Source organism: Cynocephalus volans, chromosome 4 (assembly GCF_027409185.1).
Source record: "Cynocephalus volans isolate mCynVol1 chromosome 4, mCynVol1.pri, whole genome shotgun sequence".
NCBI lineage: Eukaryota > Metazoa > Chordata > Mammalia > Dermoptera > Cynocephalidae > Cynocephalus > Cynocephalus volans.
In genome coordinates, this window is record NC_084463.1 from 110,987,902 (window position 1) to 111,014,409 (window position 26,508).

Here is a 26,508-nt window from a genome sequence, read left to right on the forward strand (position 1 = left end):
GAAGTAATCCGTCTTCTACACTGTTCAAGTCGCCTCTCTAAAACACAACTGTGGTCATATTTCTCCCTTGGTTTAAATATTTCAGTGGCTCTCCATGTACTGACTCTCAAATCTGGCTGCCTACAAGGCTCATCTGAGATGCTTGATAAAATGCAGATTCCTGGGCCCTACCCAGATCTACTGAATCAGAATATCTGGGAATGGGGCCCAGGCATTTATACGACCAACACCCCCTCTGATGCAGAGGGGCATCTGATGCAGCAACAGATGAAAAGTCCAGGTTCATTGGCATGCAAGCAAAACTCTGCTCCAAGCTTGTCAACCTCTCCTGTTTATTCTCCAGCCACTAGCACTAAGGTATCCCACACCCCAGCCTCATATAATGACCCAATTTCCAGACTATTCCATGTGCTTTCAAACCTTAGTGCCTCTCGTGCCTAGAAGACCATCCCCTCCATCGGTCTCCATCGAAGACTCATCCTTCAGAGCCACCTCATGATCCTTACCAGATTAGCCCTTCTTCCCCATTCCTTTTAGCTGCTTAGTTGGGAACACAGAGTTTAGCCTTGTATGCCACTCCCTAGCTCTGTGACTTTGGCTCTTGAATCTTAATGTCCTCACAAATTGTTATAAAAAATAAATATGAAAATATATGTATATTATACATACAGTGCATAGTATAGGGTCTAGCACAAAGTAACTATTGGAATGGTAGCTTTTATTATTATTATTGTTGTTGTTTTTCTTATATTATGATGACATTCCTCTAACACAGAGTTCCACACACTATGGCCTGTGGGCCAAATCTGACCCACTGACTGTTTTTGTAAATAAGCTTTTATTGGAATACAGCCACAACCACTCATTTATGTATTGCCTAAGGCTGTTTTCATGCTATAAAGGCAGTTGAGTAGTTGAGCTAGACACTGTCTGACCCACAGAGCTAAAATATTTACTTTTTTCAGAAATGTTTGACAACCCTGCTCTAACATAATTGCAATTATTTGTTTTTAGGTTGGTCTCTCCCATTTGGCTGGCAGCTATTCAAGGGTCTTCATGGAAGACTCCTATTCATCCTTCAAAACCCAGTCTTTCTTACTTTACATCCCCAACACTTGATATATAATTAGGGCTTGGCAAATGTTGAACTGAGGTGAATAATTCTTTAACCCAGTATAAATGCACACATCTCCTGAAACCCCCCAAGAGAAGATGGGGCAAGACTTCCTGGAGAACCAGGGTTGGGGTAATAGAGATATACAACTTGGGAAAACCAGGGACACCTGGGAATTAAAATGAGGCATTTGTGGCATCTGAGGGGCTCTGCAGCCCTGGTGCTGAGCCTGACTCTCCCGCCTGGGGCAGGGGAGGCGCTGGCCCCAGTGCACCACAGTCTCACTACTTCCCACCCCCAACCCCAGCATCCTGGGCCTTGCAACTGGAATGTTTTCCCTGATGGAGAGAGGAGGAAAAACCCTTTCTAGGAAACTGTCTTTTTGAGGTTAGTGTACCCCATTATTCAATAGGGTATAAACAGATGGTCCAAATGGTCTGATGATCCCCATGGTCCTTAGAGTGGGCAATGTGGTGTACCTATTTTTAATAAATGAATTGATTGATATTTTTTTCTCTGCAGATTTACATCTTGTTGCATTTCAACTACTCATGAATCCACATTTCCTGAGCAAAGCTCTTTTTGGGGGAAAGAACTAGGATTTCAAAGCAGTGAGACCATTTCTTTGTGAGCTAGTTATGAAACCACTCTGTGACCTTGGGCCAGTCATGCTTTTGGCTTCTGTACAAAGGCTTTCAGACTTTTGACTTCCAGGAGTTCTAGCCAGAGGGATGTCCTCCCCCAACTTATGGTGACCAAAAGCAGTGGCCTGACAAAAGACAGCTTGATAGTCTTTCCTCTTCCACACTTCTGGGCTACAGAAATATACTCCACGCCCTCCCCAGCAAATACAGTGTTTCATTCCTAGTACCCTTTCTTGAGGCTTAAAGAAGATTCTGAAGCAGATCTGCAGAAGATAAGAAAATGCCACTGACATGGAAAACTCTGAGCTGGATGAAATGGAAACACTGAGCTCTCCCCCGAGGCCGATGAAAAGTGCATGGATGGAGGCCAAAGTCCATCCCTTCCTTGAGCCTCTGGGAGCTGGCAGCCCACCCCCTCTTTAGAATGCAATGCCCCCCTTAATCTTCATCCTCCTTGCAGACACCCGCATGGGCCAAAATACTGAGCCTGCAGGATCCTGGATATCTGGGGGCAAATCAGTCTTAACTGTGGATTGAACTGGCTTTTATTGATCTCCCTGTGGGTGATTTATAACTGCCTGCTTCTTAAAAGGGCTGTGGCCAAATGTCAATAAAAACACTCAGAGGCCAAGAGAGTTAAAAATAAATGCTGAAAAAGGGAGCAGAGACTGGGTAGGAAAACAAAAAAACAAAAAAACAAAAAAACAAGAGGGAAATAACTCTACCAGCTGGTATGGGATGACTCCTCAGCTAGGATGACCTGGAGGGGAAACTCGCTTTTCAGTTCCTACTAACGTAACTGATTGACATCAGCCGTATCTTGCTTTTGGCTATTACAAGAATTACAAAGCAAGAAGTGGTTAAATCTTGAGCTTCCCAAACTGACCCTTAGCTTGAAAGAGAGCAAAATTAGAGTGAGATATTTGCATTTCAGAACTTTAAGCTTCCCTTCATAGTAGGACTCTTCCCTCAAATGTGTCATCATGCTGTTTACAGAGGAGGATCTAGAACTACTTTCTGCTTTGGTTTTTAAAACAGGCAGTGTAAATAGAGATTCTAGGTTTATGTGCATGTTTGAGTCAGATGGCTGGTCATTGACCTTCCATGTTGTGGTTTTAGAGTAGACCCGAACTAAAATGAGCTCCAGGAACATGTAGAACCATACACAAGGATCCCTTAGCTTGAGGACAGTAGGCAGTGACTTTTAATTCTGGCTGCTGGTCACTGTCATTTGGTGATCATGGTGAATGAGTTACTTAACAAATTCTGAATTCACTAGTTATACTAACCAGAGATCAGATCTCTCAGAGGAAAACTATGAAGGCTATTATTACAGGCTCAATTGTACCCCTCACCCCATATTCTTATGTTGAAACCCTAACTCCCAGTACTTCAGCAAGTGACTGTATTTGGAGATAGGGCCTTCAAAGAGGTGATTAAGTTAAAATGAAGCAGTTAGGGTGAGCCCTAATTCAATCTGACTAGTGTCCTTATAAGAAGAGGAAATTTGGATGCACAGAGAGATTATCAGGGATGTGCGCACACAGAGGAAAGGCCGTGTGAGGACACAGTGAGAAGGTGGCCTCAGAAGAAACCAGTCCTGATGACACCTTGATCTTGGACTTCTCCAGAACTGTTAGAAAATAAATTTCCATAGTTTGAGCCACCCAGTCTGTGGTATTTTGTTATGGCAGCCTTAACAAACTAATGCAGCTATTTATAGAATTTCTCAGCCATATCAGATTTAAATTCAAGTCTTTTTCAAATGCCTAATCTTTGAAATTGTGATCAATGAATTTTGCAGAATAAGTGCTTTAATATTTTTCTAGGCCAACCATAAAGTTCCTTTTATGTCCTTTCTAATGAAATAGAAATACTCTGAACTAGGCCACAAGAATTCCACCTTTGAAGAAAGAAAACTATCTCTATTTGCAGATGATATGATCTTGTGTACAGAAAATCCTGAAGAATCTACTAATAAACTATTAAAACTAGTAAACAAGTTCAGCAAAATTGCAAGACACAAGACTGATATACAAAGATCAATTATGTTTCTATACATGAGCAATGAACAATCCAAAAACAAAGTTAACAATCCTATTCATGATAGCATCATAAAGCAGAAAATATGCAGGAATACACTCAATAAAATAAGTGCAAAACTAATACTCTGAAAGCTATAAAACATTGTTGAAAGAAATTAGAAAAAAGACTTAATAGATGGAATGCCATCCCATGCTCATATATCAGAAGACTTAATATTGTTAACATGGAAATACTCTCTAATTGATCTAGAGTAAACACAATCTCTATCCAAATTCTAACAGACTTTTTTAAAATTTACATTTTTGCAATTTTTGTGCAAAAACTGACAAGCAAAAATTTCCAATTTCATGTAGAAATACCAGGGGCCAAATATAACAAAAACAATCTTTAAAAAAGAAGGAAATAAAGAAAAAAGGTGTACATGATTCACACCTCCCAATTTCAAAACTTACTATAAAACTACAGTAATATAGTATGATACTGTATGCTATACAAGGAGAGACATATAGACCAATGCAACAGAGTGCAACAGAATCAAGAATCCATAAATAAACCCTTACATTTATAGTCAATTGATTTCAACAAGGGTGCCAAGGTAATTCAATGGGGAAAGAATAGTCTCTACAACAGATGGTTCTGGAACAGCTGGATATCCACATGCAAAAGAATAAAGTTGGACCTCTTCCCGTACCAAGTGCAAAAATTAACACAAAATGGATCAAACCCCTAAATGCAAGAGCTAAAACTATAAAATTGTTAGATGAAATCATATGAGTAAATCTTTGTGTCCTTGGATTAGGCAATACCTTTTTTGGTACAACACCAGAAGCACGGGTAATAAAAGAAAAAATAAATAAGTTGAACTTCATCAAAATAAAAACCCACTGCATTGCAAATAATACTATCAAGAAAGTGAAAAGACAACTCACAGAATTGGAAAAGATATTTGCAAATAGTATATCTAATAAACTTGTATCCAGAATAGATAAAAAAAAAACCCTTACAACTCAATAATAAAAAGAAAAATAACACAATTTAAAAATAGGTAAAAGATTTGAATAGGTGTATATCCAAAGAATATATACAAATGGGTAATAAGCACATGAAAAAATGCTCAACATCATTAGCCATCAGGGAAGTAAAAATGAAAACAGCAATGAGACACCACTTTACACCCATCAGGGTAGCTAAAATGAAAAAGACAGATAACAGCAGGTGTCAACAAGGACGTACAGAAATTGGAACCCTTATATGTTGCTGGTAGAAATGTACAATGGTGCAGCCACTTTGGAAAACAGTTTGGCAGTTCCTTAAAAGGTAAACATAGAATTGTTATATGATCCACCAATTCCACTCCTCGGTATGTATCCAAAAGAAATGAGAATGTATGTCCACCCAAAAACATGAACAGTGTTCATACCAGCATTATCTGCAATAGCCAAAAATTGGAAACAAACTAAATATTCATCAAGTAATTAAAGAATGAATAAAATGTGTTATACCCATATTATTCAGTCATTAAAAAGGAATAAAGTACTGATACATGTAAAATATGAACCTTGAAATAAATGAAGGGATGAACCTTGAAAACATGATGCCAAGTGAAAAAAGCCAGTCAGAAAAGACCACATATTTTATGGTTCCATTTATAATGAAATGGGAAGAATAGAGAAATCTATAGAGATAGAAAGTAAGTTAGTAGTTGCTTAGGGCTGGAGGGATGAGGGGGGAATGAAGAGTGACTGTTAATAGGTCTGAGGTTTCTTTTTGGGTAATGAAAATGTTCTGGAATTAAATAGTAATGATGGCTACATAACTCTCTGAATATACTAAAAACCATTGAGTTGTATACTTTAAGTAGGTGTATTGCATGGTATGTGAATTGTATCTTAATAAAGCTGCTTAAAAACAAAAAAACTACCACCAAAAAAAAAAAGAGAGAGAGAGAGAGAGAAGGAAGCTGGTTTTGGTCCTTATTACATTTTGACATTTGGGCACAGTTTCCTCAAACACAAGAGGTGGAAATTAAGCTAGATGATTTCCAAGCTTCCTTTCATCTCTAAAATTTCTGAGTGTACGTAGTGTAAGAAAACAGGTTGAAGAAAAGAGAGAATGTGTCTAAGATGGAGTCATGTGGGGAGAAGTGAAGGAGAAGGAGACTATAAAAAGACTAGAAGAAACAGAAAGAAATGAAAGGACAAGCAAGGGACATGAGCTCAGAGTGACAGACGCATAGACACATGAGACAAGACTACACTAAAAAAGAGACAAAATCACCGATACGCATGTGCAGATCACTCATCTGTTCTTCCACTTAGCAAATATTTACTGAACACCTGCAAAATGTCAAGCTCTGTGTAAAGCAGCAAAGCAGGTAGACCGAGCCACTGAGCTCAGAGGTAGGAGGCAAAGCAGCAAACAGAAAATTGCAAGCGTGAATAGTGACAGCTAGCTACTACAGTAGTTCAAGTTGCTCCAGTAATACGCAGGGTGCATGTGTGCTCACGTACACACACGCACACGCACACACACCACACTCAGCGTACCCAACATTCCCAAATGTAGAATCATTTTTGCAGGGTGCACTTTTTCTCATCTGAGGCCTTTAGAATTCTGTTAGCAACGACATTCAAATAGATGTGTTTTTACAAGTATGGGCACAAGTGGGGATGACGATTTTTAGTTCTCACCCTGAAGTCTCTATGACATGAGACTCTAGGACAGGATTCATCCCCCAGTTCAGAGATTCTCAGTACTCTTTCCCCTTCATCAGTAAGGACTGGCTTTGGAAGCAGAGAGGTATGTGACCTACTACAAGCACACCAGCACTACTCCTCTGGGCCTTCAGCTGGAAACCTCCCAGAACACATTCTGTTCCCCTCTCCTTTCATCCCATCCAGTCCTGGCCTGATAAAGGCATCCTATGTGCCCCTTTCCCTTGTCCATGGCTCCTCTTCTGCTGATGGGCACGGGGAAGGGAATTTCAGCTTAAAAGGAAAAGTGATTCTGTTGCTTGCACAGTGTCAGCTTTCTGCTGATTCAGCCAACTCTGAGAAGGGAAGACCAGGGAATTTTCTCGATAGCTCTTGCTCTGGTCCCTTTTCTCCTAACTTTAGACTTCGCCAGACTTTGAGCTGAATAGTCCTTAAATAGCCTTGAGTCAAACTCTAAGATGGTGGTTTATTCCTTCATTTTAGTTTGTGAAGGATTCTCTTTGGAGAAGCAGGTGTTGGGTGCTTTGGGTGCTGTGTACTGGCCCACAAATAGGATGCACCGCAGTGCTCTGGAGCAGCGGGAGCAGGCGCTGGCCTGCAGATTCTGGGCAGGCTGCACAGACTGGGCTGGTGAGTGGGCTGGCTCCCTGAAGGTCTCCCTGGCTGCCCACCATTTGGAGCAGTCGTGAATTAATGTGATTCAGGCCCCAAAAATAGTAGTCAGAGCATCTAAAATTGCCTTCCACCCTGGGCTGGGCCAGTCCCCCGGGAATGTTAGCATTTCTAAAATGTCCCTATTCACCCCAAGTGCCTTGTGTCAGACCCCAGCTGGGATCTGGGCAACCGTTAAGCTCTGCTAGTTCCATTTGCGCCTGCCCAGTCCCCCAATTCTCTGTATCCTGTGCTTTGCTTCCCAAACAGGAAATACTGGAGATTTATGCCTGCCACTTACTCTTACCAAGTTGGTGGCCTTTGACCTGGCACATGGCATAGAAGGGTAGAAACGGCCCTTTGGACAAGTGGGCTGGGTGACTCTGTCATTCAGTTGTGAACTCATTCCTAAAAATGAGGACCGGGGAAGCAAAATCACCTGGGGAACCCCGAGCCTCTGGCCTGCTGCTGATGTCAAAGGGGGCCATTCCCACAATAGCTTGTCTTTCTCTGAGATTCCGGGGAATGTTATCATCATGGAGACTTGTCACTCCAAGTATACCTCAGTGCCTTTGTATGTCCTGTGCCCTTTACTCCCTCTTCCCCGAGGGACAAATGTCCCTTCACCCTCTTATGCAATGCCTTCCTAAGGGCGGGAAGCTGTGGTGTTCATTACTTGCATCTGCAGCGAATGCTTTTGAGTGGCCACTTGTGTCCAGGTTACACTCCCATGCCTAGAGATTTACCTCCCTCTCCCACCCCCTGATCAACCATGATTCCCAGCTGCCCTGCTCATGGGACAGAGGCAATTGGGGAATGAGCATCTCCCCGGCCTCGTGGAGACTGACCTCCAATCTCCTAACAATAAGTGGTCAGGGTCTATGTCCACTGCACAGGCTTTCTGATTTAAATGTAGTTTGGGTGTCTCTCCGCTTAAAGAAATGTGATTTGATCTTTATGACCATGTGCTTTAGTTCTCATTTTCCTAGCTGTGACCCTCATACTGCCACTTAGTAACCTCCCTAAGGGATGCTAATAGCACAGAACAGGGAATGAGCTTGAGAGGTGGGGAGGGAGGAAAAGTTAGTCTATGCCTCGGTTCCTTCTGTGTAAGATGGAGACAATAGTTTCTACCTCAGGATGATTGAGGATGAAATGAGATGTGTGAGCTACTTGGCACAGAGTTGGTGAGTTCAGGGGACAGCTGCAGTTTTTGCCCATCTGGCATCCAGGCCCTCTTCTCCTGATAACAGCATCTTTATTGTCCTTGTGCTTGGGGTGGGGGTGGTTGTCCCCACTGTGGGAAGGGGCCTATGCACAGGCCTGGCCCACCAGAACACCCCATGCCTCTGGCTCTGGTGATTAACCAAGGGATGGGCACATGGCTCAGACCAGGCCAATAAATTCAATTCGGCAACTTTTGTTGGAACTACTGGGATAGTTCTTGCTGCTGAGGTTGCTGAAAGGATAGCTTGTAAGCTGGGAACTGCAAGTACCACAATGACACCATGAAGGAGAGGCCACCTGAGAATACATTCAATACCAAGGACAGCTGAGACGTAGAGGGGATGAGCCCCTTGGATCCAGGCATATCTAAAAGTGCACTAGACTTCTGAGTTATGTGATCCAGAAAATTCTGACATTTGCCTGATCTAATTTGAATCAGTGTCTATTCCATGCGAACCAGAATCCTAGCTACGCAAAGCTCAGCAGGTGTGGTTGACCCTTCCCTTCCCACTGCCATTGCCCTGGTAGGAGCCTCCTAACCCCCATAGAGACATCCCTGTCCTCCGTCTCTCGTCCTTCAGTCCACCTTCCGCCACACTGAGTGTTCTCAAACACAGGCTTGGAAGACTCCTGGACTCCCCACTGCCTGGAGATCAGGTCCCAACTTCCTCAGCTCCACTTTCAAAGTCCTCCATGATCTGAACCTAATTCCCCTCTAACATTATCTCTCATGACCTTCACCCTGACTCCACACATACTGTGCTCCATTCATACCAATCCATTCCCCTCTCTGGAATGCTTCCTCTCCCCTCCCATCCTTGTACCTTGCCGGAGAAAACCTTCCACTTCTTTCTTACCCACTTGCCAAAATCCTACCTACTCGACTATCTTCTCTTCCAAGAAGGCTTCACAGATGACCCCAGGCTGAATGCCTCCCACCCCTGAACTTACTCCTTTGTAGATAGTACCTCTCAGTCTGTCTTATGGCAGAGTCATTTGTACACATTTGGAGAGCAGGGGTCCACTTGGGGCCCTGCACAAGGTCTGTCCACTATTTCTTGGTGAATTTGCTGACGCAGACTTCAGCTTCCAGCCGACAGACTCTGCATCACCCCCGCATCCAGCCACACTCAAGGAGAGGGAAGCCTAAACTTTGGGCCACAGTTCCTTTTTACCAGGACATTTTTTTAAAATTGTGATAAAATGCCCATGACATAAAAGTTATAATTTTAACCATTTTAAAGTGTACAATTCAGTGGCATTAAGTACATTCACAATGTTGTACACCTATCACCACTACCTAGTTCCAGAACTTTTTCATCACTCTAAATTGAAACCCCATACCCATGAAGCAGTCAATCACCATTTCTCCCCTCCCCCCAGGCCCTGGCAAGCACTAACCTGCTTTCTGTCTGTACGAATTTGCTTATTCTGGATGTTTCATATATATGGCCTCATAAGATATGTGGCCTTTCTGGCTTCTTTTGCTGAGCATAATGTTTTCAAGATTCATCCATGTTCTAGCCTGTGTCAGTACTTCGTTCTTGCTTTGTGACTAAGCAATATTCCATCACATGGATATAGCACATGTTGTTTATTCATTCATCAGTTGATGGACATTTGGGTTATTTCCATCTTTTGGCTATTGTGAGTAGCACTGCTATAAACATTATACAAGGTTTTGTTTGAATACCTGTTTTTGATTATTTTGAGTATACATCAAGGTGTGGAATTACTGGGTCATGTGGTAATTCTACATTTACCAGGAAGCCTCTTATAATTGCCATCTCCCATTCTCACCAACATATGGCTCTGCTTAGCTGACTTCACTTTGGGAGAGTCCAAGCCTTTTTAGAAGGGAGCTATTTCGTCTTGATCACCATCTCCTGATGGCAATCCTTAAAGGGTGTTCCTAGTTCTTAACACTAATCTCTTGCTATTTAGAGCTTCCCATTGTCTAAGCTATTTCAGATCCACTCTGTAATTTCTCTTCACAGCAATACTACAAAGCAGATGCCATTGTGTGTTTTTCATATGCAGAGGCTGAGATTCAGTGGGGTGAAGTGACTCTGCCAGATTGCACAGCCATTAGGGGTCCAGCCGAGACCGATCCAGTGCCCTCTTCATGCCACCACAGTGGTCCTCTCTCAATTTGCCTCTCTGTCCAAGATCTTTTTAAAATAACCACCTTCTGAAATTTATTCTCAGATCCTCCAGTGTTTAGCGCTGCCCTTTCTAGGCAGCTCTGCACATGCTCTGCTGTGGGCACCTCATTTACAATCAAAACTTTTTCCTGGGGAAGATTCTGCCTGTACCAAGGAAACCAACTTTTACCTTTTCTGGGTCTTCTGGCACCTTCTGGGATCCTGAGTTAATACTGTCTTTTGAAGTTGATATGAGGCTAAATCTGAGCTCAACCCCATAAGCTCAACCTCAGCTCTCTAAATTTCCTGCCTATTCTTTTGGTCTACCCAAAATGTCCCTTTTCCCTTCTCAGGAGGAAACTATCCCTTGGACTGAGGAGTCCCCTGAGCTCTTTGGAGTGGAAAAGAGGCACAATGACCTTTAGCCTGACATTGTGGAGTTGTTTCCAGCCTGCTCACTGGAAGCTCCCAATTCTAGTATCCCAGTTCTACATGGGACCAGGAGACTGTAAAGAATGAGACAAACAAAATAGATGACAGGTAATGGCAACAGCATTCACTGTTCATCAAAGGCCTACCACGTGCCTGATGCTTTACATATGTTTACTCACTCAGACCCTGACTGCCCTATGAAGTGGATGTTATTTTTCAGATAAGGAAACTGAGGCTCAGTGTGGTACTGTGACTTCTCCAAAGTAACAGAACTGATGCATGGCCAGGCAGGGATTGCAAACCATCAGAACCCATGCTTTCCCCACTCTGGCCACTGTCTGCCTCCCAGGGAAGAGCTTTTGGGGCTGACCTGACCCACTTAGTTCTTCCCTGGCAGTTCGGCAGGCAGCAAGGAATCTCTAGATGCCATGTGATCCATCCTGAATCCACTCAAACAAGAATGCCCCTAGCCAGCTTTTCCTAGAGTATGCTCTATACAACCTTTGTTCTAGATGATGTTTTCAGATGCAGCTCTGAAAAGAAAGGTTTCATGTTGTAATACATTTGGGGACATCAGAGCTAGACAACTATCTGTCCTGTAGGACTTCTCAGAGCCTTTAGAAGCAAATATACAGTACATATCTCCAAGAAGGGAACAAGAGGATATGTTTTCCAAACTTGTTCTTTTAAGGAGTATCTCAAAGTGTCCTCTTCAAAACACTAGTCTGAGATGCCCTGAGCTCTCTCGGATTAGAGGGGTCTGGAGGTGAGAAAGTAGAATGGTTGTGGGCACAGGCCGTGGAGAAAAGGATGCTCAGGCTCACATCCCAGCCCTGCCGTGCAGTAGCAAGTTACTTCATCTTCCTATGCCTCAGTTTCCTCATTGGTAAAACATGAATAATGATAATAATGAAGATTATCTTATGTGTGTGTGTGCGTGGATAGATAGACAGATTTCTTAGAACAATGTTTGGCACATAGTAAGGGATCACTAAATGTTAAGCGGCATTTTTAATCCCTCAAGAGCTTTGAGGAAGGGGATTTTCCACAGTCCCCCAGGAGCAGTATTCTGCTCCTGACACTCTGTGCCCTCAGACCCCAGCAACCTCTAATTTTATAAAACCTCTCAGCACAAGACAGTGGGCAAGGAGCCAGGTAAAAGATGATCCTGGTCCCCTAGGAATACCATGTCCTATCCTTGATGGCTGGGGAGGCCTTTGTCTACTTCTACTTCATTTTTCCTCTCTCACAGACATGCACAGAGGAGTCAGAAGACCTAGCTTCTGAAGCCAATTTACTCATTTACCAATTGGATCTTGAGTTTCCCTTCCTATAAAATAGAATGTGACAGGACTCTAATCCAGGGAGAGGGCCTAGAGAGGTTGGGCTTAGAGCACTGAGGACGCAAAGAGACCTGAATGGCCACTCTGGCCAAGACGAGCGAAGTGGCGGGGGGAGGCAGTACCAACAACCGGTGGTAAGTGTCCCCCCCTCTGGTGGAATGGGAGAGGGCTCCCATGACAAGGGTTCTTGGGTGATGAATTGGAATAATAAGCAGTAGCTGCTGCAACAACAGACAAACCCCAAATCTCAGTGGCGTTGGATGTACATCTGGCTGACTTAAGTTTTAACACAAGTTGGGATGCCCACCTCCATCTTGGAGCAAGAAGTTTTATAGTAGAAAAGCTATAAGGAAGAAATATCCAGCATTAAGTGGGTATATATGTGCCAAGAACTCCTGGATGGGCTTGTCTGCCCAAGCCAGTCTCCTCCTTACCCAGCTGATGGTACCCTGCTGCTCCTTATTGGAGAAGTAAGACCTTGGGGGAGGGTGTGCACTTGCTGCTGAGTTAATCCTCCCAGCATTTCTAAGACTTCTCTGCAGGTGCTGAGTCTCTGGTTGCCCACATTACAGTTCCTTAATTTCTCACCTTCTGGATGGTCTCAGACTCCACAGTAACTGTAACTTGCCTCACGAATAGTCCACCTGTGGGAGAAATAGCCAGTGTTCCCTGAATATTCATGTGTTCCCCTACATTTCCCAGCCTTCTTGCAGTTGGTTGAGGCCAGGTGACTAGCTCTGGCCAACAGACTGTGTGCCACCTCAGGGTTGAGGCACTTGGAGCTGGTGCCTCCTGCATCCCTTTCTTCGTCTGCTGAGATGGCTCTGGAGGCCATGTGCTTCCTAGGAAAGCTGGAAGAATTAACTCAGAAGCCAAGTGCACCCCTTCCCCTAAGGCTCGCTTCTCCACTGGGTGAGGGGGGTGATGAGCAGGGAAAGCACCAGTTGGTTAACAGAAGAGAAGCCTTTTGGTAGACAGGGCCATCCAGGAATTCTTGCACTTATGTAGCCATGTAATTAATGCTGCATGTATCTTCCATATAGGATTTTCTGTCATTAAACTTCTTGCTGTAATTTGGGGGTAACAGTGTGTGTCTTGTGATTCAGATTTTCCCACCATACCATGGGACAGTGTAGTGGGCAGTGTGTCTCAGGCTATACTGTGCAGACAATCACCTGGTGGTCTTGGGAAGGTGCAGAGGTCTGAGGCAGCTCTGAGATTCTGTATTTCTAACTCGTCCCCTGGTGATGCTGCTGGTTCCTAGACCATACTCTGAAGAGTAAGGTGACAGGGACAAGAACAGTAGGAACAGTGCTTAGGGCCCATGAAAATGCTTTAATTTCGCTTAAAATCAGAAGAAAAGAACAAACTTCTAGGCAAAGAAAATGTTTTAACAGATAACATTAATATATTTATCTTCCCACCAATGTGGTCATAGAATAAAAATTTTAATATTTTCTTAAGGAGGAAGGGGCCCATGAAGGCAAAAGTGTCTATGGCCCATAGAATTCCTAAAGGGATCCTGTGGATGGGGGCCATGGGAGGGATTGTGCTACCTATAGTGCATTAAACTGTGAAATCCACAGAATTCATGAAAGTTTACACAGATAACATGGCTCCGTGGATCCTTGGGATCAATGTGATACAGTCGGAGAAAGTGCTGTGCAGGTGTCAGTTAGCTGCCTGAACCACTTGCCTGGGTCTCCTCAAGTTCAACGGATCACTTCTACTTAGGGAGCTCTGAGGGGGTACCTGACACCTCCTGGAGGCCCCCAAATACTAGTGCCTGTGACGTTCATCCCTTTCAAGGAACTGAAATCCAGTCTTTTTGTCCCCACCTCCTACTGCCATAGGGCATACCCATCTGCTCCCAGAGCTGGAGAGCTGGGAGAAGCTGGCCCTAGAGTGTGAGGGAAGAGGGACCAAGCTCTAATGACTGCCTTTGTAAGTGACAAAACAAGACCATCGTTTCTGTTCTGAGCAGTATGTCTAAAGCATGAGTCAAGTGCCTTGTTAACAAGAAAGAGAATGGATAGGCATTCCCTTTAGCAGTAAATGTTTTCTTAAAAACACAGCCTTCCCAGTGTTGTAACATCAAGGTCAAGGGTTCAGATCCCCATACCGGCCAGCTGCCAAAAAACAAACAAACAAACAAACAAAAAAACATCCTTCCGTTTACTTTGGACCTGATGCCAGTTGTTCTAACTGTCTCCAAAGGCACCGAGTGGGCTTTTAGAAAATGCACAATAACAGCTGACTCTACTAACACACCTGCAATCCTCCTCCTTGTCACAGACACAGGGTCTGGCACAATTATTGCTCTGGGATGGTCTCAGTCATGTGACTATTGGGGTGAATCACTGGGTCTTGGGAGTGAATAGTTCACAGATGAGGAATCCAAGGCCCTGAGAAAGGAGAATTGGTTTGCTCAAGGGCACAACGTACTTTGGAGGCAGAGCCTGACCTAGAATCTAGGACCACTGCTGCCATTCTCTCTTCTTTTCAGCTTTGGAAGTGGCACCAGGGATGGAGATTGGAAGACCTTCACTGTCTTTAAACCTGGGAGGGTTTGTTCATTCACTTGTTTGTTCATTCATTCATTTAACATCTACCAAGGACCTGCTATAAACTTGCCATGGTGCTAGCTAGCTTCCCTTATAATCTTTCCATAAATCCATGATGGTCTACCTTTTTTGCAATCTTACTGGCCCAGGCTCTACTCCCTCCTGGCCTGATAAACTCCAAGAGGGAGTTTTATCCATCGATGAGCTGCGTGCACTTTGCACCAAGGGCGACATGGCCTTGGCTCTGCCACTTTTCAGCTGTGGAATCCTGAGTGCACTACTCAACCTCACAAAGCCTCAATTTTCTCATCAGTAAAATGGAGAAAATATTATTACCTAACGCATAGGGTGTTGTAAAAATATAAGATTATACACATGAAGCATTTAACACAGTATTTGCTGGTGCTCAGTAAATGACAGCTGTTACAGTAATATTATTATTACTCTTGCTGTTGTCATGTGAAACAAGTCCCTGGAGATTTCAGTAAGTGGAATCTTCCCCTCCAGGATTCTGAAAAGTCAGGCTTTCTTTGTTTGTGTGCCTAAGCAACTTTTGTGTCAAAAATTGTAGGAATGGTGATATAGGGAAAACTCGCCAAGAGTTTCTGGATCTAATATGCCAGATCTGTCCCCAACCACATCCACTTTTCTCTGCCAGGCTCAGCTGGCCTAAGAAACAGTCTGTGCCTAAGTCAGGGTGAGGCCTGAGAATCCCAGAGATGTTGGGAATGTTGGCTATCCACAGGGATGATAGCAAGGAAATAAGGCTGCCCTTCAAGGTATTAACAGGTGACATACCCACACGAAATGGGCAGGATCAATAATCTATGGAAGTAACCCAAGAAATTCTCTGTATATGTGGCTAAAGAGTTGGGAAGTTTAACTGACATCTCCAGAGGGCAGGACAGAAAGGCAATTATAAGTCAGCAATTGATGACATCCTTTGAAGACACTTCTGCTTTTATCAATTTCCCCTTCTTTAGGAGGAACCCCTATACACAATGATGGCTCCCAGAGCCACCTCTAGACCCCATGATCCTGTGCCTTGACCGTGGCTGATTGATCCTGACCCATGCTGGTCCTATCAGGTTCTTTCTCTCGAGACCTTAGAGAGAGACTAGGAGCCATTGAAGCTGGTCAAGCTGGGCCTGTGCCCTACAGCATTGGTTGTCATAGTGGAGTATGCTTGCCCAGGGAATGCAAAATGATTCAGTGGAAGATAGGAAGAAAATTTGGAACCGCTATCTATTTTTATTTAAAAGTAGGAACAAAGTAAGCTTTTAAAATATTTAATAAACAAATTGGCATTGGTGCCCTTATTCGGTCCACATGTTGAAAGGTCACTGTCATGTCCATTTTGTGTGATTTCCTAAGGGAACAGGGGAAATTCCACAGTGCTAAATGACTGACAGAGCATCCTCGTGTATTCATTTGCTTTCAGGGAAGGGTGACGCAGTTTGTGCGTGCCCTAGTAAATGGATCAGTGAAATATATTTATCTAGTTTTAACCAAACCAACCATCATAAAATGGGCATGTGGCTTAAAAGGCCCATGCAAAAAATGTGGACTGAAGATATGACTACTAATAAAACCACAAGAAACTCTCAAAAAGTTTTGCAAACTGGAGGATAAAACTGAAAATTTAGCATCACAGTTCACTAGGTAAGGATGCCCCCTTCCACATGTATATCTGAGCTGCTTTTCCTCTGTCCTCTCTCCTCTGCCTGCTCTGCTCCTGACTTGTTCTCTGCTCTGTGCTCCAGGATGGCACCTATGGGATGTATCACTGTGGCTTCCTTGCTTGCTGGCTGAGTGTGGTCAATGGACCAGCAGGAGGTGGGAGGAGGGAGATGTTTGGGCCTTCCCTTCCCTGCTGCCTCCCTGCTGCAGCCGAGCATCTCTGGCAATGACCATGTCTCTTGTAACTACAGCTCGTTCTGGAAGGACCCTCTTCCCTTTCCCTGGCTCCGGATCTCACTGGCTTCTGATAACCCTATTTCCTTCTCTTGCCTCTTAAAGAAGCCAAATCGATCACGTTTCTCTCATTAAAGAATACTTGAAGGAAAGCAGAAAAGTTGTTGGCACTGCATGGGTAGAGAGCACCATTGCCCGGCCCTGGCGACGGCGGCGGAGGGGGTTGCGGTTTGAGCCGCGGGCGCGGCGGGAGCGAACTCGGCCCGGGAGCCCCGGGCCGGCCCGGGGACAGGCGCGGCGGCAGGCGGGGGCGCGGACGGCTGGAGCCAGCCTGCCTCTCCTCCTCATCGGCTGCCCGAGTCCTGGTGGGGGTCTGTGCCCGAGCACCATGACGACGTCGGCGAATGCCCAGAATGCCGGCGAGACGGGGAAGTGAGTCTGCAGGAGCTGCACAGGGCCCCGCAGGAAACCGTCATGGATGGCGCAGAGACCGCGGTTTCCCCTCGCTCGCTGCTCTCAGAACTCCTGGGCCCCGTGTGCCTGGACATGCTGGAGGACACCATGACCCAGGGACTGCCTCCACAGATTCCGCTCTGCCTGCGTTGTCACAGCTCCGTGGAGCGGGGACAAGGAGTGCCCTACCTGCCGCAAGAAGCTGGAACCCAAGCGGTCCTTGCCACCAGACCCCATTTTTTTTTTTTTTTTTAATGATGACTGATAAGGGGATCTGTTAACACCTGACTTGGTGTTGTCAGCACCGCACTCTCCCGAGTGGGCCAGGGGCCGGCCCTCCAGACCCCAGTTTTGATGCCCCGATCTCTTAGATCTATCCCAGCAGGGAAGAATATGAGGCCCATCAAGGCCGAGTGCTCATCCCTCTCGGCCGCCTGCACAACCAGCAGGCACTGAGTTGCAGCACGGAGGAGGGGTTGCGCATGCAGGCCACGCACAGGTGGAGGGGTGGGGAGGTCAGGAGAGAGGCTGCTGCAGGGCTGGTGGGACAGGCCATGGGTCAGACGCCTGGGACTGTCTTTGCTGCCTGTTGGCTTCTAAGCCTCAGCATCCTGAGAGCTGATCACAGCCTGATTGTTAGGCTTGGAAATCATGGATGTAAATTGTAGCTTTTCAGTAAGCTACTGGTGCTGCTGTTCTTAAATAGCTCACCCTCTTTCTAGAAGTTAAAATAAAAGAGAGATTTTGAGCATAACCTCCAAAGTCATACTGCTGGGGATTAAATCATCTCCTAGGCCAGCATCTTTCAGTCTTTAATGTGTATCCAAATTACTTGTAGGTCTTGTTAAAAATGTAAACTCTGATTCAGTAGGTCTACATTTGGACCGGAGAGCATTCCACAAGCCCTCAGGTGATTCCCGTGCTACTGGTTTCTGGAGGACACTTTGAGAGGTGAAAGCCTGTTATCTCAAACTTGTTACTTAACTTCTCTAAGCCTGAGTTTCCTTGGTCATAAAATAAAGATGATATAATCACCCGCGTGACAGGATTTGTTGTTTTAGGTGAGGGGATCAGTGCAAAACACTTAGGGTGCTTGGTACATGGTTATCATCATTTAAGTAATTAAATAAATAAAGCATGGTTTTCAAAATATTATTTCACCTTTCTCATTCTTTTAAAACATCTAATTTTACATGTTTTGTAAAGTATTAACATAGTAATACAATAGCTCATGAATTTGATTTAAAATAAAAAATATATATACATTGGAGGTGGATGCTAAAATTTTTTAACTAATAAGATGCACCATCACAAAAATTTGAAGACCTCTGCTCTAGAGAAAAAATTGGCAATTCCCTGCTGCCAGGCTCCCAGAGATGACCTGAGTCCTGCCTTGGCTATCCACTTTTTCCTTTGATTCTCTGAAATACTTTCCAATAAATCCCAACTTTCACTTAAGTTAGCCAAGATAGGTTTTTAATACTTGGTAACCAAAGAACTTTAACCAATACGTATGGAATCTGATATTTCTTGTGTGCTACCTGGAGACAGGCTATGTGAATACCACCTAATAACCACCATTTATAGAGTGCTTTTCTACAGTGAAGAGAAACTTCACTCATCTAAACTTCCCAGAGGAGAGAGACCTCTCCTGGGCTCTGGGGAAGTCTCTCTGCTGTGGGCTGCTTCATGGCCTGGGTGAACTATCCCTCAGAACTTTCTGCCTTCAAACCAACATCTCTATCTCCCAAGCAGTTTTGGTCATTGGAAGGGGTTATCTTCCATCATACATTATTAGCATGTAGACATTCAGAATTGTATACTTCAGTCTCTTGTGAGTTTAATTATCATGAGTCAGTCTCTACGTGTGCAATCAACTCCAGGTCACTCACCAGGCTTAGGGATAGGCCCAGAACCCTAGAACATCCCCAAAATGATGCTCCTTAAGGAGGCCTCTTAGAAGCCAACTAGGCAAGTTCCTCCTGACAATACCCATCCTCCTCATCACCACCTTCCAATGTACATTAGAGGCCAGTTGGACCTCAGATAGGAAACAAAAAAGATGTCTTAGGTAAGAAGTCCAGGAAGAATTACATTCTTTTAACCAAGGAAATCCCCAAAAGAGGTTGAAACTATCATAACAAGACAGACTTTGGGGAAACCTGACTATTTGGGGTCCTAAAAATAGAAGAGTCCCATGTGCTCAATATTAATGTGGGTCCAATAATAATAATTTTTTATGGAGTACTTATTCATGTATAAGTACTTTAGATACAGCAATCCACTTTATCACAACCCTTTCAGCAAGTCATATTATTATCAGCAGCAGCCCCATTTTATAGGTAAGGGGAGTAAGACAGAGAGAGGTTAGATCTTTCACCCAGGATCACATAATAAGTTGTGGCACTAGGATTTGAACCCAGGTCAACCAGTAGTCCAAACTGTCTCTGAAGCAGACTGGGTGACCATGACAATAGACATTAACTTTTAGTTCACAAATCTTGAGCCATAGAGAGTGACTCAAGACACACTGTGTAGGGAACATTTCTTGCCAGTAAAAAGCTCATGATTCTAGACTTGTATTTTCCTTCTAAGCAAAGGAAGGGGCCTGTTCATGAACAAGTGTATGAGACCTGATAAAGATTGTCACATCCTGAAAGAAGGCAAAAGAGAGGTACAAAGTAGAACAGGCCTAATGGGGCAGCTGCCCCGGACTCCTGCCCCAAGAGCCCAGGGCCTCAGCTCCGAACAGTAGTGCTGGGGCCTCCTGGGCTTTGTTCTTGCTATTTTATATATAAAATGCCTGGTGCACACAACATGCTCAAATAGTGTTAGTTCCCTTCCCCTATCTCATCTTGTCTACCTGTACGAAAGTAACCAGAAGAAGAAGGGGGTTAAGAGATCATTTGCTCCCTGTCAGGAGTTGCCTAAAAGAAAATTCATCCCAGATACTTCTAGCTTATCTTGTCCAAGGAAGGTCTCTGCATCAAACAAGTCCCCCGCCAGCCATCTCTGAAGGAGAAAGGATGAAGTTCCATCAAGTGGAAAAGGCAGGAGCTGGGGTGCCCACCCTCACGGGACCATGTGCAGCCCCTGCAGCCTCAGCCCTCCCTGTCTCTCACTAGGGCAAGGCACCAGTCTCATCAGGTGCACAGCACCTGATTGACCGGCTTTGCAGCAGGGCTTTGGCCAGGCCCTCACTGTCTTCCCAAGAATGTCATACTCCTGGCTCTACCCCAGGGTTACGGTTGTCCTGGGGTGAGTTCTGAGAAGTGTTAGCATGAATATCTCAGCCCTTTCCTCTTCCCTGTCTCTAGGGAATGAGCAGCCTGCAGGGAACATACATTCTGCTCTGCACCTCCAGGCTCTAAGACTTAAGGGGCCCCACCTTCACCAGAGAGTACTACACTGGCTAGGGCATAAGTCGGCTTAATACAGTGTTAGAAAGCCTACTTGCCTGCCTATGTAAACCACAAGCTTTATTAGCTATAAGGGTAATATTATTCTCTAAATTCTCAACAAGGCTTAGAACTTAAGTAAAGGAAAGAGGTGTTATTTATTGAGCTTACTTAAAGGCTCCACCAGGTGTCAATGTCCAGTCCTCTAGAGAATAAATCCACGATTCTCCTTGCAGTGTTTATGGAGGTGAGAATAGGACCCAGGATTATGGATTGTCAGACCCTCAAACCTGGGACAGAAATCTTCAGGATGGAATTTCCAGAGGGCGGACAGATGGATGCTAGAATTAATAATAGCTAATGTATACTGGGTGCTAAGAATAGATACTGGCTCAGGGATTTAACCCTGCAAAATGGACACTATCATTATTACAGAAGAGGAAACTGAGGCTCAGAGAGATTAGGTGCAGCTTGAGGTATACAGCTGGCCAGTGATGGAGCCATATGGTCACTGCAGGGTCACTGTGCTGCCTCCAGTATGAAGTACTGTCTCCCTACCATGATAATGAGTGAAGAGCAGGTTGACATTGAGTCCATCTGCTGACTCAGGGCCCAGCACACTGTTGGTCACACCTGTATGAGCAAAGTCAAGGATGTCTTCAACTTTCTTCTCCTGATGAACCAGGAACCTTGGCTCTCTGGAATCATCCTCCTGGTTGGCTTGTCAGAATCAGAACACTCTGTGGCCTGTGTGTGTCCCTTCCCAGGGTGGCCACTATGGGAACCATGTCCCACCCCTATAAGCGACTGTGAGCAATGTATGGTCCCATCCCTCCCAGCCCCTCCCACCTGCCCAGAGGTTCCTAACTTTCCTTCAGTTTTGCTGGGGTCATTCCACTTCTCCCACACCCGGCAATAACTGATACCCCAATTCTACCAGGCTCATAAAACCCCAATTTCGACTAAGTCAGTGTTTCCTAAACTTGAGTCATTTGGACACTACTCACAATTTTGGCCATGTCTGTGTTCCACCTATACATTTATTAATATTCTTTAACTTGAGTAGCAATGGGCTAAAAAGCCAAGAGTGAGTTCTCAGCTCTACCATTTACTAGCTTTGGGTTGGTGGACAAGTTGCTCACCCTCTCTGTGCCTCAGTTTCCTTAACTGTATAATGAGGATAATGATAGAAATTACTTTAGAGGGTTGTTGTGAGGACTAAATGAGCTACTGCAGGTACGGCACTAGAACAGTGCCTAGCACACAGCAAGTTCGCAATACGTGTTAGCTACCATTGCCATTACATTTATTTAAAAGGGAAACTTTATTATCCCTACCTTAAATGGAAAAATCAGTACCACTTACCACAAGTCGAGAGTTATTGTAAAAATAAATGAAACGAAAACAATTATTAAACTCTAGCTCTTGTCTGCCAAAGGCTCCATGCCCAAGGCTGGCTCTCACTTTGTCAAAAAGGGAGATGAACAAGTGTCAGAAAGATGTTGAAGGCACACAAGGCTGAAATGAGGGGGACCAACTTTCTTGATTCGTCTGGGTCTGTCCCAGTTTTAGCACGGAAAGTCCTGTGGCAGCTCTCATTGCAGTGCAAACCTGGACAGTTGGTCACCTTACCTCAAATTGAGGCTTTCTCCTTGATCTGAAGGACTAAAAGGAACTTAGAAAGAAATAGTGTTTTTACAGTGTGATTTGGTGTGTTTAAGGCTGGGTCAGTATCCCATTTGCAATCAATCATCTTGCAGAACAAGCCCACACCTGGGCCACACCACACAAGCCTGCCTCTGAGAGCTGAGTCTCCAAACACTATGAACGCATGGAAAAGCCATCATGTTGTGTGTGCCACTGAGACAGTCCTCAGAGAAACGACATTTGCAAATGCCCAGTGAGAGCAACGATAACTAAACTGTTGCACAGCTAACACTACTCTATATTATACAACCACTGAAAATCACGTTCTGAAGAATCTTTAATGATATAGAAACATGATTATGGTAGAATGTTCAGTTGAAAAAAGCAGACCACAAAATCACACATATGGTAAGAACCTAGTTTTATAAAATATAAAGAAATATAAAGAAAGAAACACTATAATATTAACAATATTTATCTCTGAGTAATGGAATTCTGGGGGAATTTTTTATTTCTTTATATTTATTTCTGATTTTCTTATTTATACATTTCTGTATTTTCCAAGAAAGTTTAGCAAGAAATATACATTACTTTAATTACCTGGAAAAAAAAAAAACAAAATAAACATAAATTTTAAAAATATAGGAAAAAAGTATCCAGTGCTGATTAAGCCCAGCCTCAGCAAACTGATTTTTACATCTGTTGCTGGCTGTGAAAGAAGATTTTCTGTCTGTCTGAATGACTGTCACCTACTTTCCATCTCCCCTGGAGAAGACCCTTGCAGGGAAGGCAGGGCCATCCAAGATCAGGGGTGCATGTTACCTCTGCTAAGACTGTGCATCTGAAGGCCTGATGGTGAGGCTGCCCTGGGCTGTTGCCTGAACTCAGCGTCTGGCCTCCGAGGTCTGCTGGGCAAACCTGTATCCCCTTTCCCTCTTTTCTTGGTTTTCCCATGATTTAGACTGTGACATTCAATAACTGTCCCTGGGACCTGAGTTACTAACTAGTGGGCCCAAAGCAGCCTGAGCTGGAATCCCTGCTCACCATCACCAGTGGGTGCCCAGGCACGTCACTTCACCTCTTTGAGCTGCAACATCCTCATCTCTAACACAAGGATTAAATGAAATAATAGATCTAGTATAGATCCTGGCACAAAGTAGGAGCTCAGTCAATATCATTGCCTCCCCTCTTTCCTTTTACATTTACTACATGAGAAGTCAGTGCTCCATCTCTGTCCCCGAGACTGAAATAGTTCCCCAGGGGCCGGGCAGGGGCAGGGGCAGGGGCAGGTGCACTGGCAGAGTCTGAGGCCCCAAGTTCTCTTCTCCCCATCCACCTGGGCCTCTGCAAACAGAATCCCTCTGCTGACTTCCAGGCCAGGGAGAGGATGGCTTTGCAGCAGCCCAGTGGCTCTGTGGGGCTGCCCAGGAGAGGTGGCAGGATGGGAATGGGTGAATAACTTGAGACCCCCCTCCTTATATCCTCTCAAGCCAGACAGAAGAATCTGATACTCAGGTACATGTATATAACAAACCCAGGTCCTGTTTAACCAGACCCACTTTGTGAGCATTATGTCCACTTAGTCATACAAAAATAATCGATCCTGAGCACTTAGCACACTTCCAGCATCATTCTGGGTGATGGATGCACAGTGGGACATGAGACAGGGTGTCTGCCCTCGCCGGGCTCAGTCTCCACCTGCTGGAGGAATGCGGTGTGTCCATCCACCTTCTTTACGAAGGATTAGAGGAAACAGGCAGAGTTGTTTGGGAAGCTGAGAACCCGTTACGTGTAGTGCAGCCCATCAGGCTAGGAATCTAGCTTCCCCTTACAGATTCATGGAAACCCTCACCCCAAAACTATGAGCTCCCTGGGCCCCCTGGGAATTCAGTTTCAAGTAGAAAGCATCACATGGCCCTAACTTCCTTACCCTGCTCTGTCACTTGGAGGCTGGGTGAGCTTGGACAAGTCATTTATCACCTCCCTAGCCCCAGTGTCCTCACCTGCAGAACTGAGGTAAAGATACATCCTCATGACATCACTGTAAAGGGCACATAAGATCCCACGTGGGAAGTCCCAGATGTGCCATGTTGGAAGAGAGTCGGTTCTTCCCTGCTGCCCTCTCAGAAAGGGTACCCAGTGGAGGTGAACAGAGCTCAGTGGCCAAGACCAGAGCCTCCAGAGCCCAGCTGCCTGGGGTCAAATGCCAGCCGTGTGACTGCTCTGTGCTAAAATGTCCCCATCTACAGGATGAGGGTGGCAATAATAACCCCTGCTCTGTAGTGAGCAGGACTGTAGGGCTGAATGGAAAGGGCTTAGAACAATGTTCAACAGAGTGAGAACTACCTGTTTACTTTTTATTTTGTTTTTTTCAGAAAACAGATTTATGGGGATAACTGATCATGTTGTAGTAATAAGCACATAGTTATCCCTCCCAGATGATCTTAGAGTGTATAGGAATGTCCCACTTACTACCAAGCATTGAGGAAGGTACAAACAGCCATCCCCAACACACACACGCACAGGTGCGTGCACGCGCGCACGCGCGCGCGCCCACACACACACACACACACACACACACACACACACTACATCATAGACTGAACAAACATGGCAGTGACAACTGTGTTGTCCATTAGGTCAAAAATCACAAGACACTATTGGAGGCAGGAGTGTACCCTCACACTCACAGTTGTGTGCAGAGGCAGGAGCACTGGGGTTAGAGCCATCCAGACCTGGGTTTTAGTCCTAACTCTGCTCCTCCTGGTGGTATGACTTTAGGCAAGTCACTTCACCTGAGTTTCCACCCCCATAAAAGTGTTGGGGTGAGTTGAGGGCCGGGGGTGGCGTAGGTAACTCCAACTGCCTCGCCAGCATGTTGTTGCCCTCTATGGGGGCAACACAATTATTGGCAGGTCCTGACTCCCTTGTACCCCTGCCTAACAGTCCTGGGAAGCTTCCTCCTTCTCCCTGCAAAAAACTTGGCTCAGACAAGCCCTTGGGCTGCTTTACTTCTCCCTGGCACCCCAGCAAGCTGCCTGAAGAGTGTAAAGAGAACAGCAGCTGCCACTCTGGGAGGCTGGAATGCTGGCCAGGGGTCCTGGGCCCCGTGCTGCTGTTTACTCAAACTGCAGAGCCTCTCCAGGCTTTTACAATTGTTTACTGGGCAGGAGGGGACAAGACAGCTGGGCCTCTCTCTGGCCTCTGGCTTCACTGGCCTTTCTTTTGGAGAAAGCCAGCCTGAGTGCCTAGGAATAACTTCAATGTGGAGCCCCTGGGGGCAAGCAGGGCTGGGGCATGGGCACCCCCTCTAGGGAGCAGGGAACCATCACAGGGGGGGAAGCTGGAGACGAAAGGAGAGAAGGGGACAGAGATAAAAACAGGACCTGTGACCAGAACACAAAACAGAAGGGACAGAGACAGAAATAGGGGTAGGGTCAAGGATGAAGACGGGTTGGGCCAACACAAGATTCAAGGCAGGAGGGTGCAGAGGGACAGAGAGAGAGACCAAGAGGGGAGAAAGCCCTGCCTGCAGGCTTGCATAATCTGAGGACCCCTCCATTGCTGCAGAGGGGCCCATAAGGAAGCTAGGGGTGGGATCTCCAGTCAAAACCCACATTTTCATCCCAACCTGTGCACGCTTTCCAACAGCAAGCAAAAGCAGCATAATTTAGTTCAGTTAGGACTGGCAAGATTCACTTCTTATTTAAAACTTAAGACAGCAACCATAAAAATTGCTGAAATGCCACCCAACAAAGGCAACTCCCCTGGAAAGTTAAAGTTAAGCACCCCCCATCCCTGCACCCTGTACCTTTAAGGAGAGAAGGGTTCCCTCCGCTTCCCGGCTGAAGAGGCAGGTTATTCTAGGATATAGCAACGACTTACCTAAAACTGAGTTATTCCCCTTTCCTCCTCTGGCCAGCCTCTCTTCACTCTGGGGAGCTTTTACCATTTAAGGTCAATGTTACATCTGGCTCCGGAGCTCCAAGCTGAGAAGCCTCTGGCTGCAGAACCTCGGCGCCCGCCTCCTCCAAGAGGGGTTGGGACTTAGAGCCGAGAGCTCCTCCAGGAGCCCCCTCTGGCCTGGCTCAGGGGGTGAATGGCAGAGGAAGCCAATCAGCCAGCCTCAGGGTTCAGTGCAGGCTGGGCCTGCAAGGCAGCCACTGGCCCTGGGCCCCTCCCCTGGGTACCCACACAGCAGATGGCAGTGCCCACGG

The 26,508-nt window shown here is 45.3% G+C and overlaps 1 protein-coding gene across 2 annotated transcripts in view; it reads right to left on the reverse strand.

Annotated features, from left to right (window-relative positions):
- The window catches only part of IRAG1 (inositol 1,4,5-triphosphate receptor associated 1), a 117,943-nt gene extending 91,700 nt beyond the window's left edge, over positions 1-26,243 (reverse strand). For both annotated transcript variants that reach the window (XM_063094330.1, XM_063094327.1), the window contains exon 1: positions 26,177-26,243. In XM_063094330.1, the coding sequence (XP_062950400.1) occupies positions 26,177-26,243 (67 nt within the window). The remainder of the gene's footprint in view (positions 1-26,176) is intronic.
- Between the last annotated feature and the right edge of the window lie 265 nt (positions 26,244-26,508).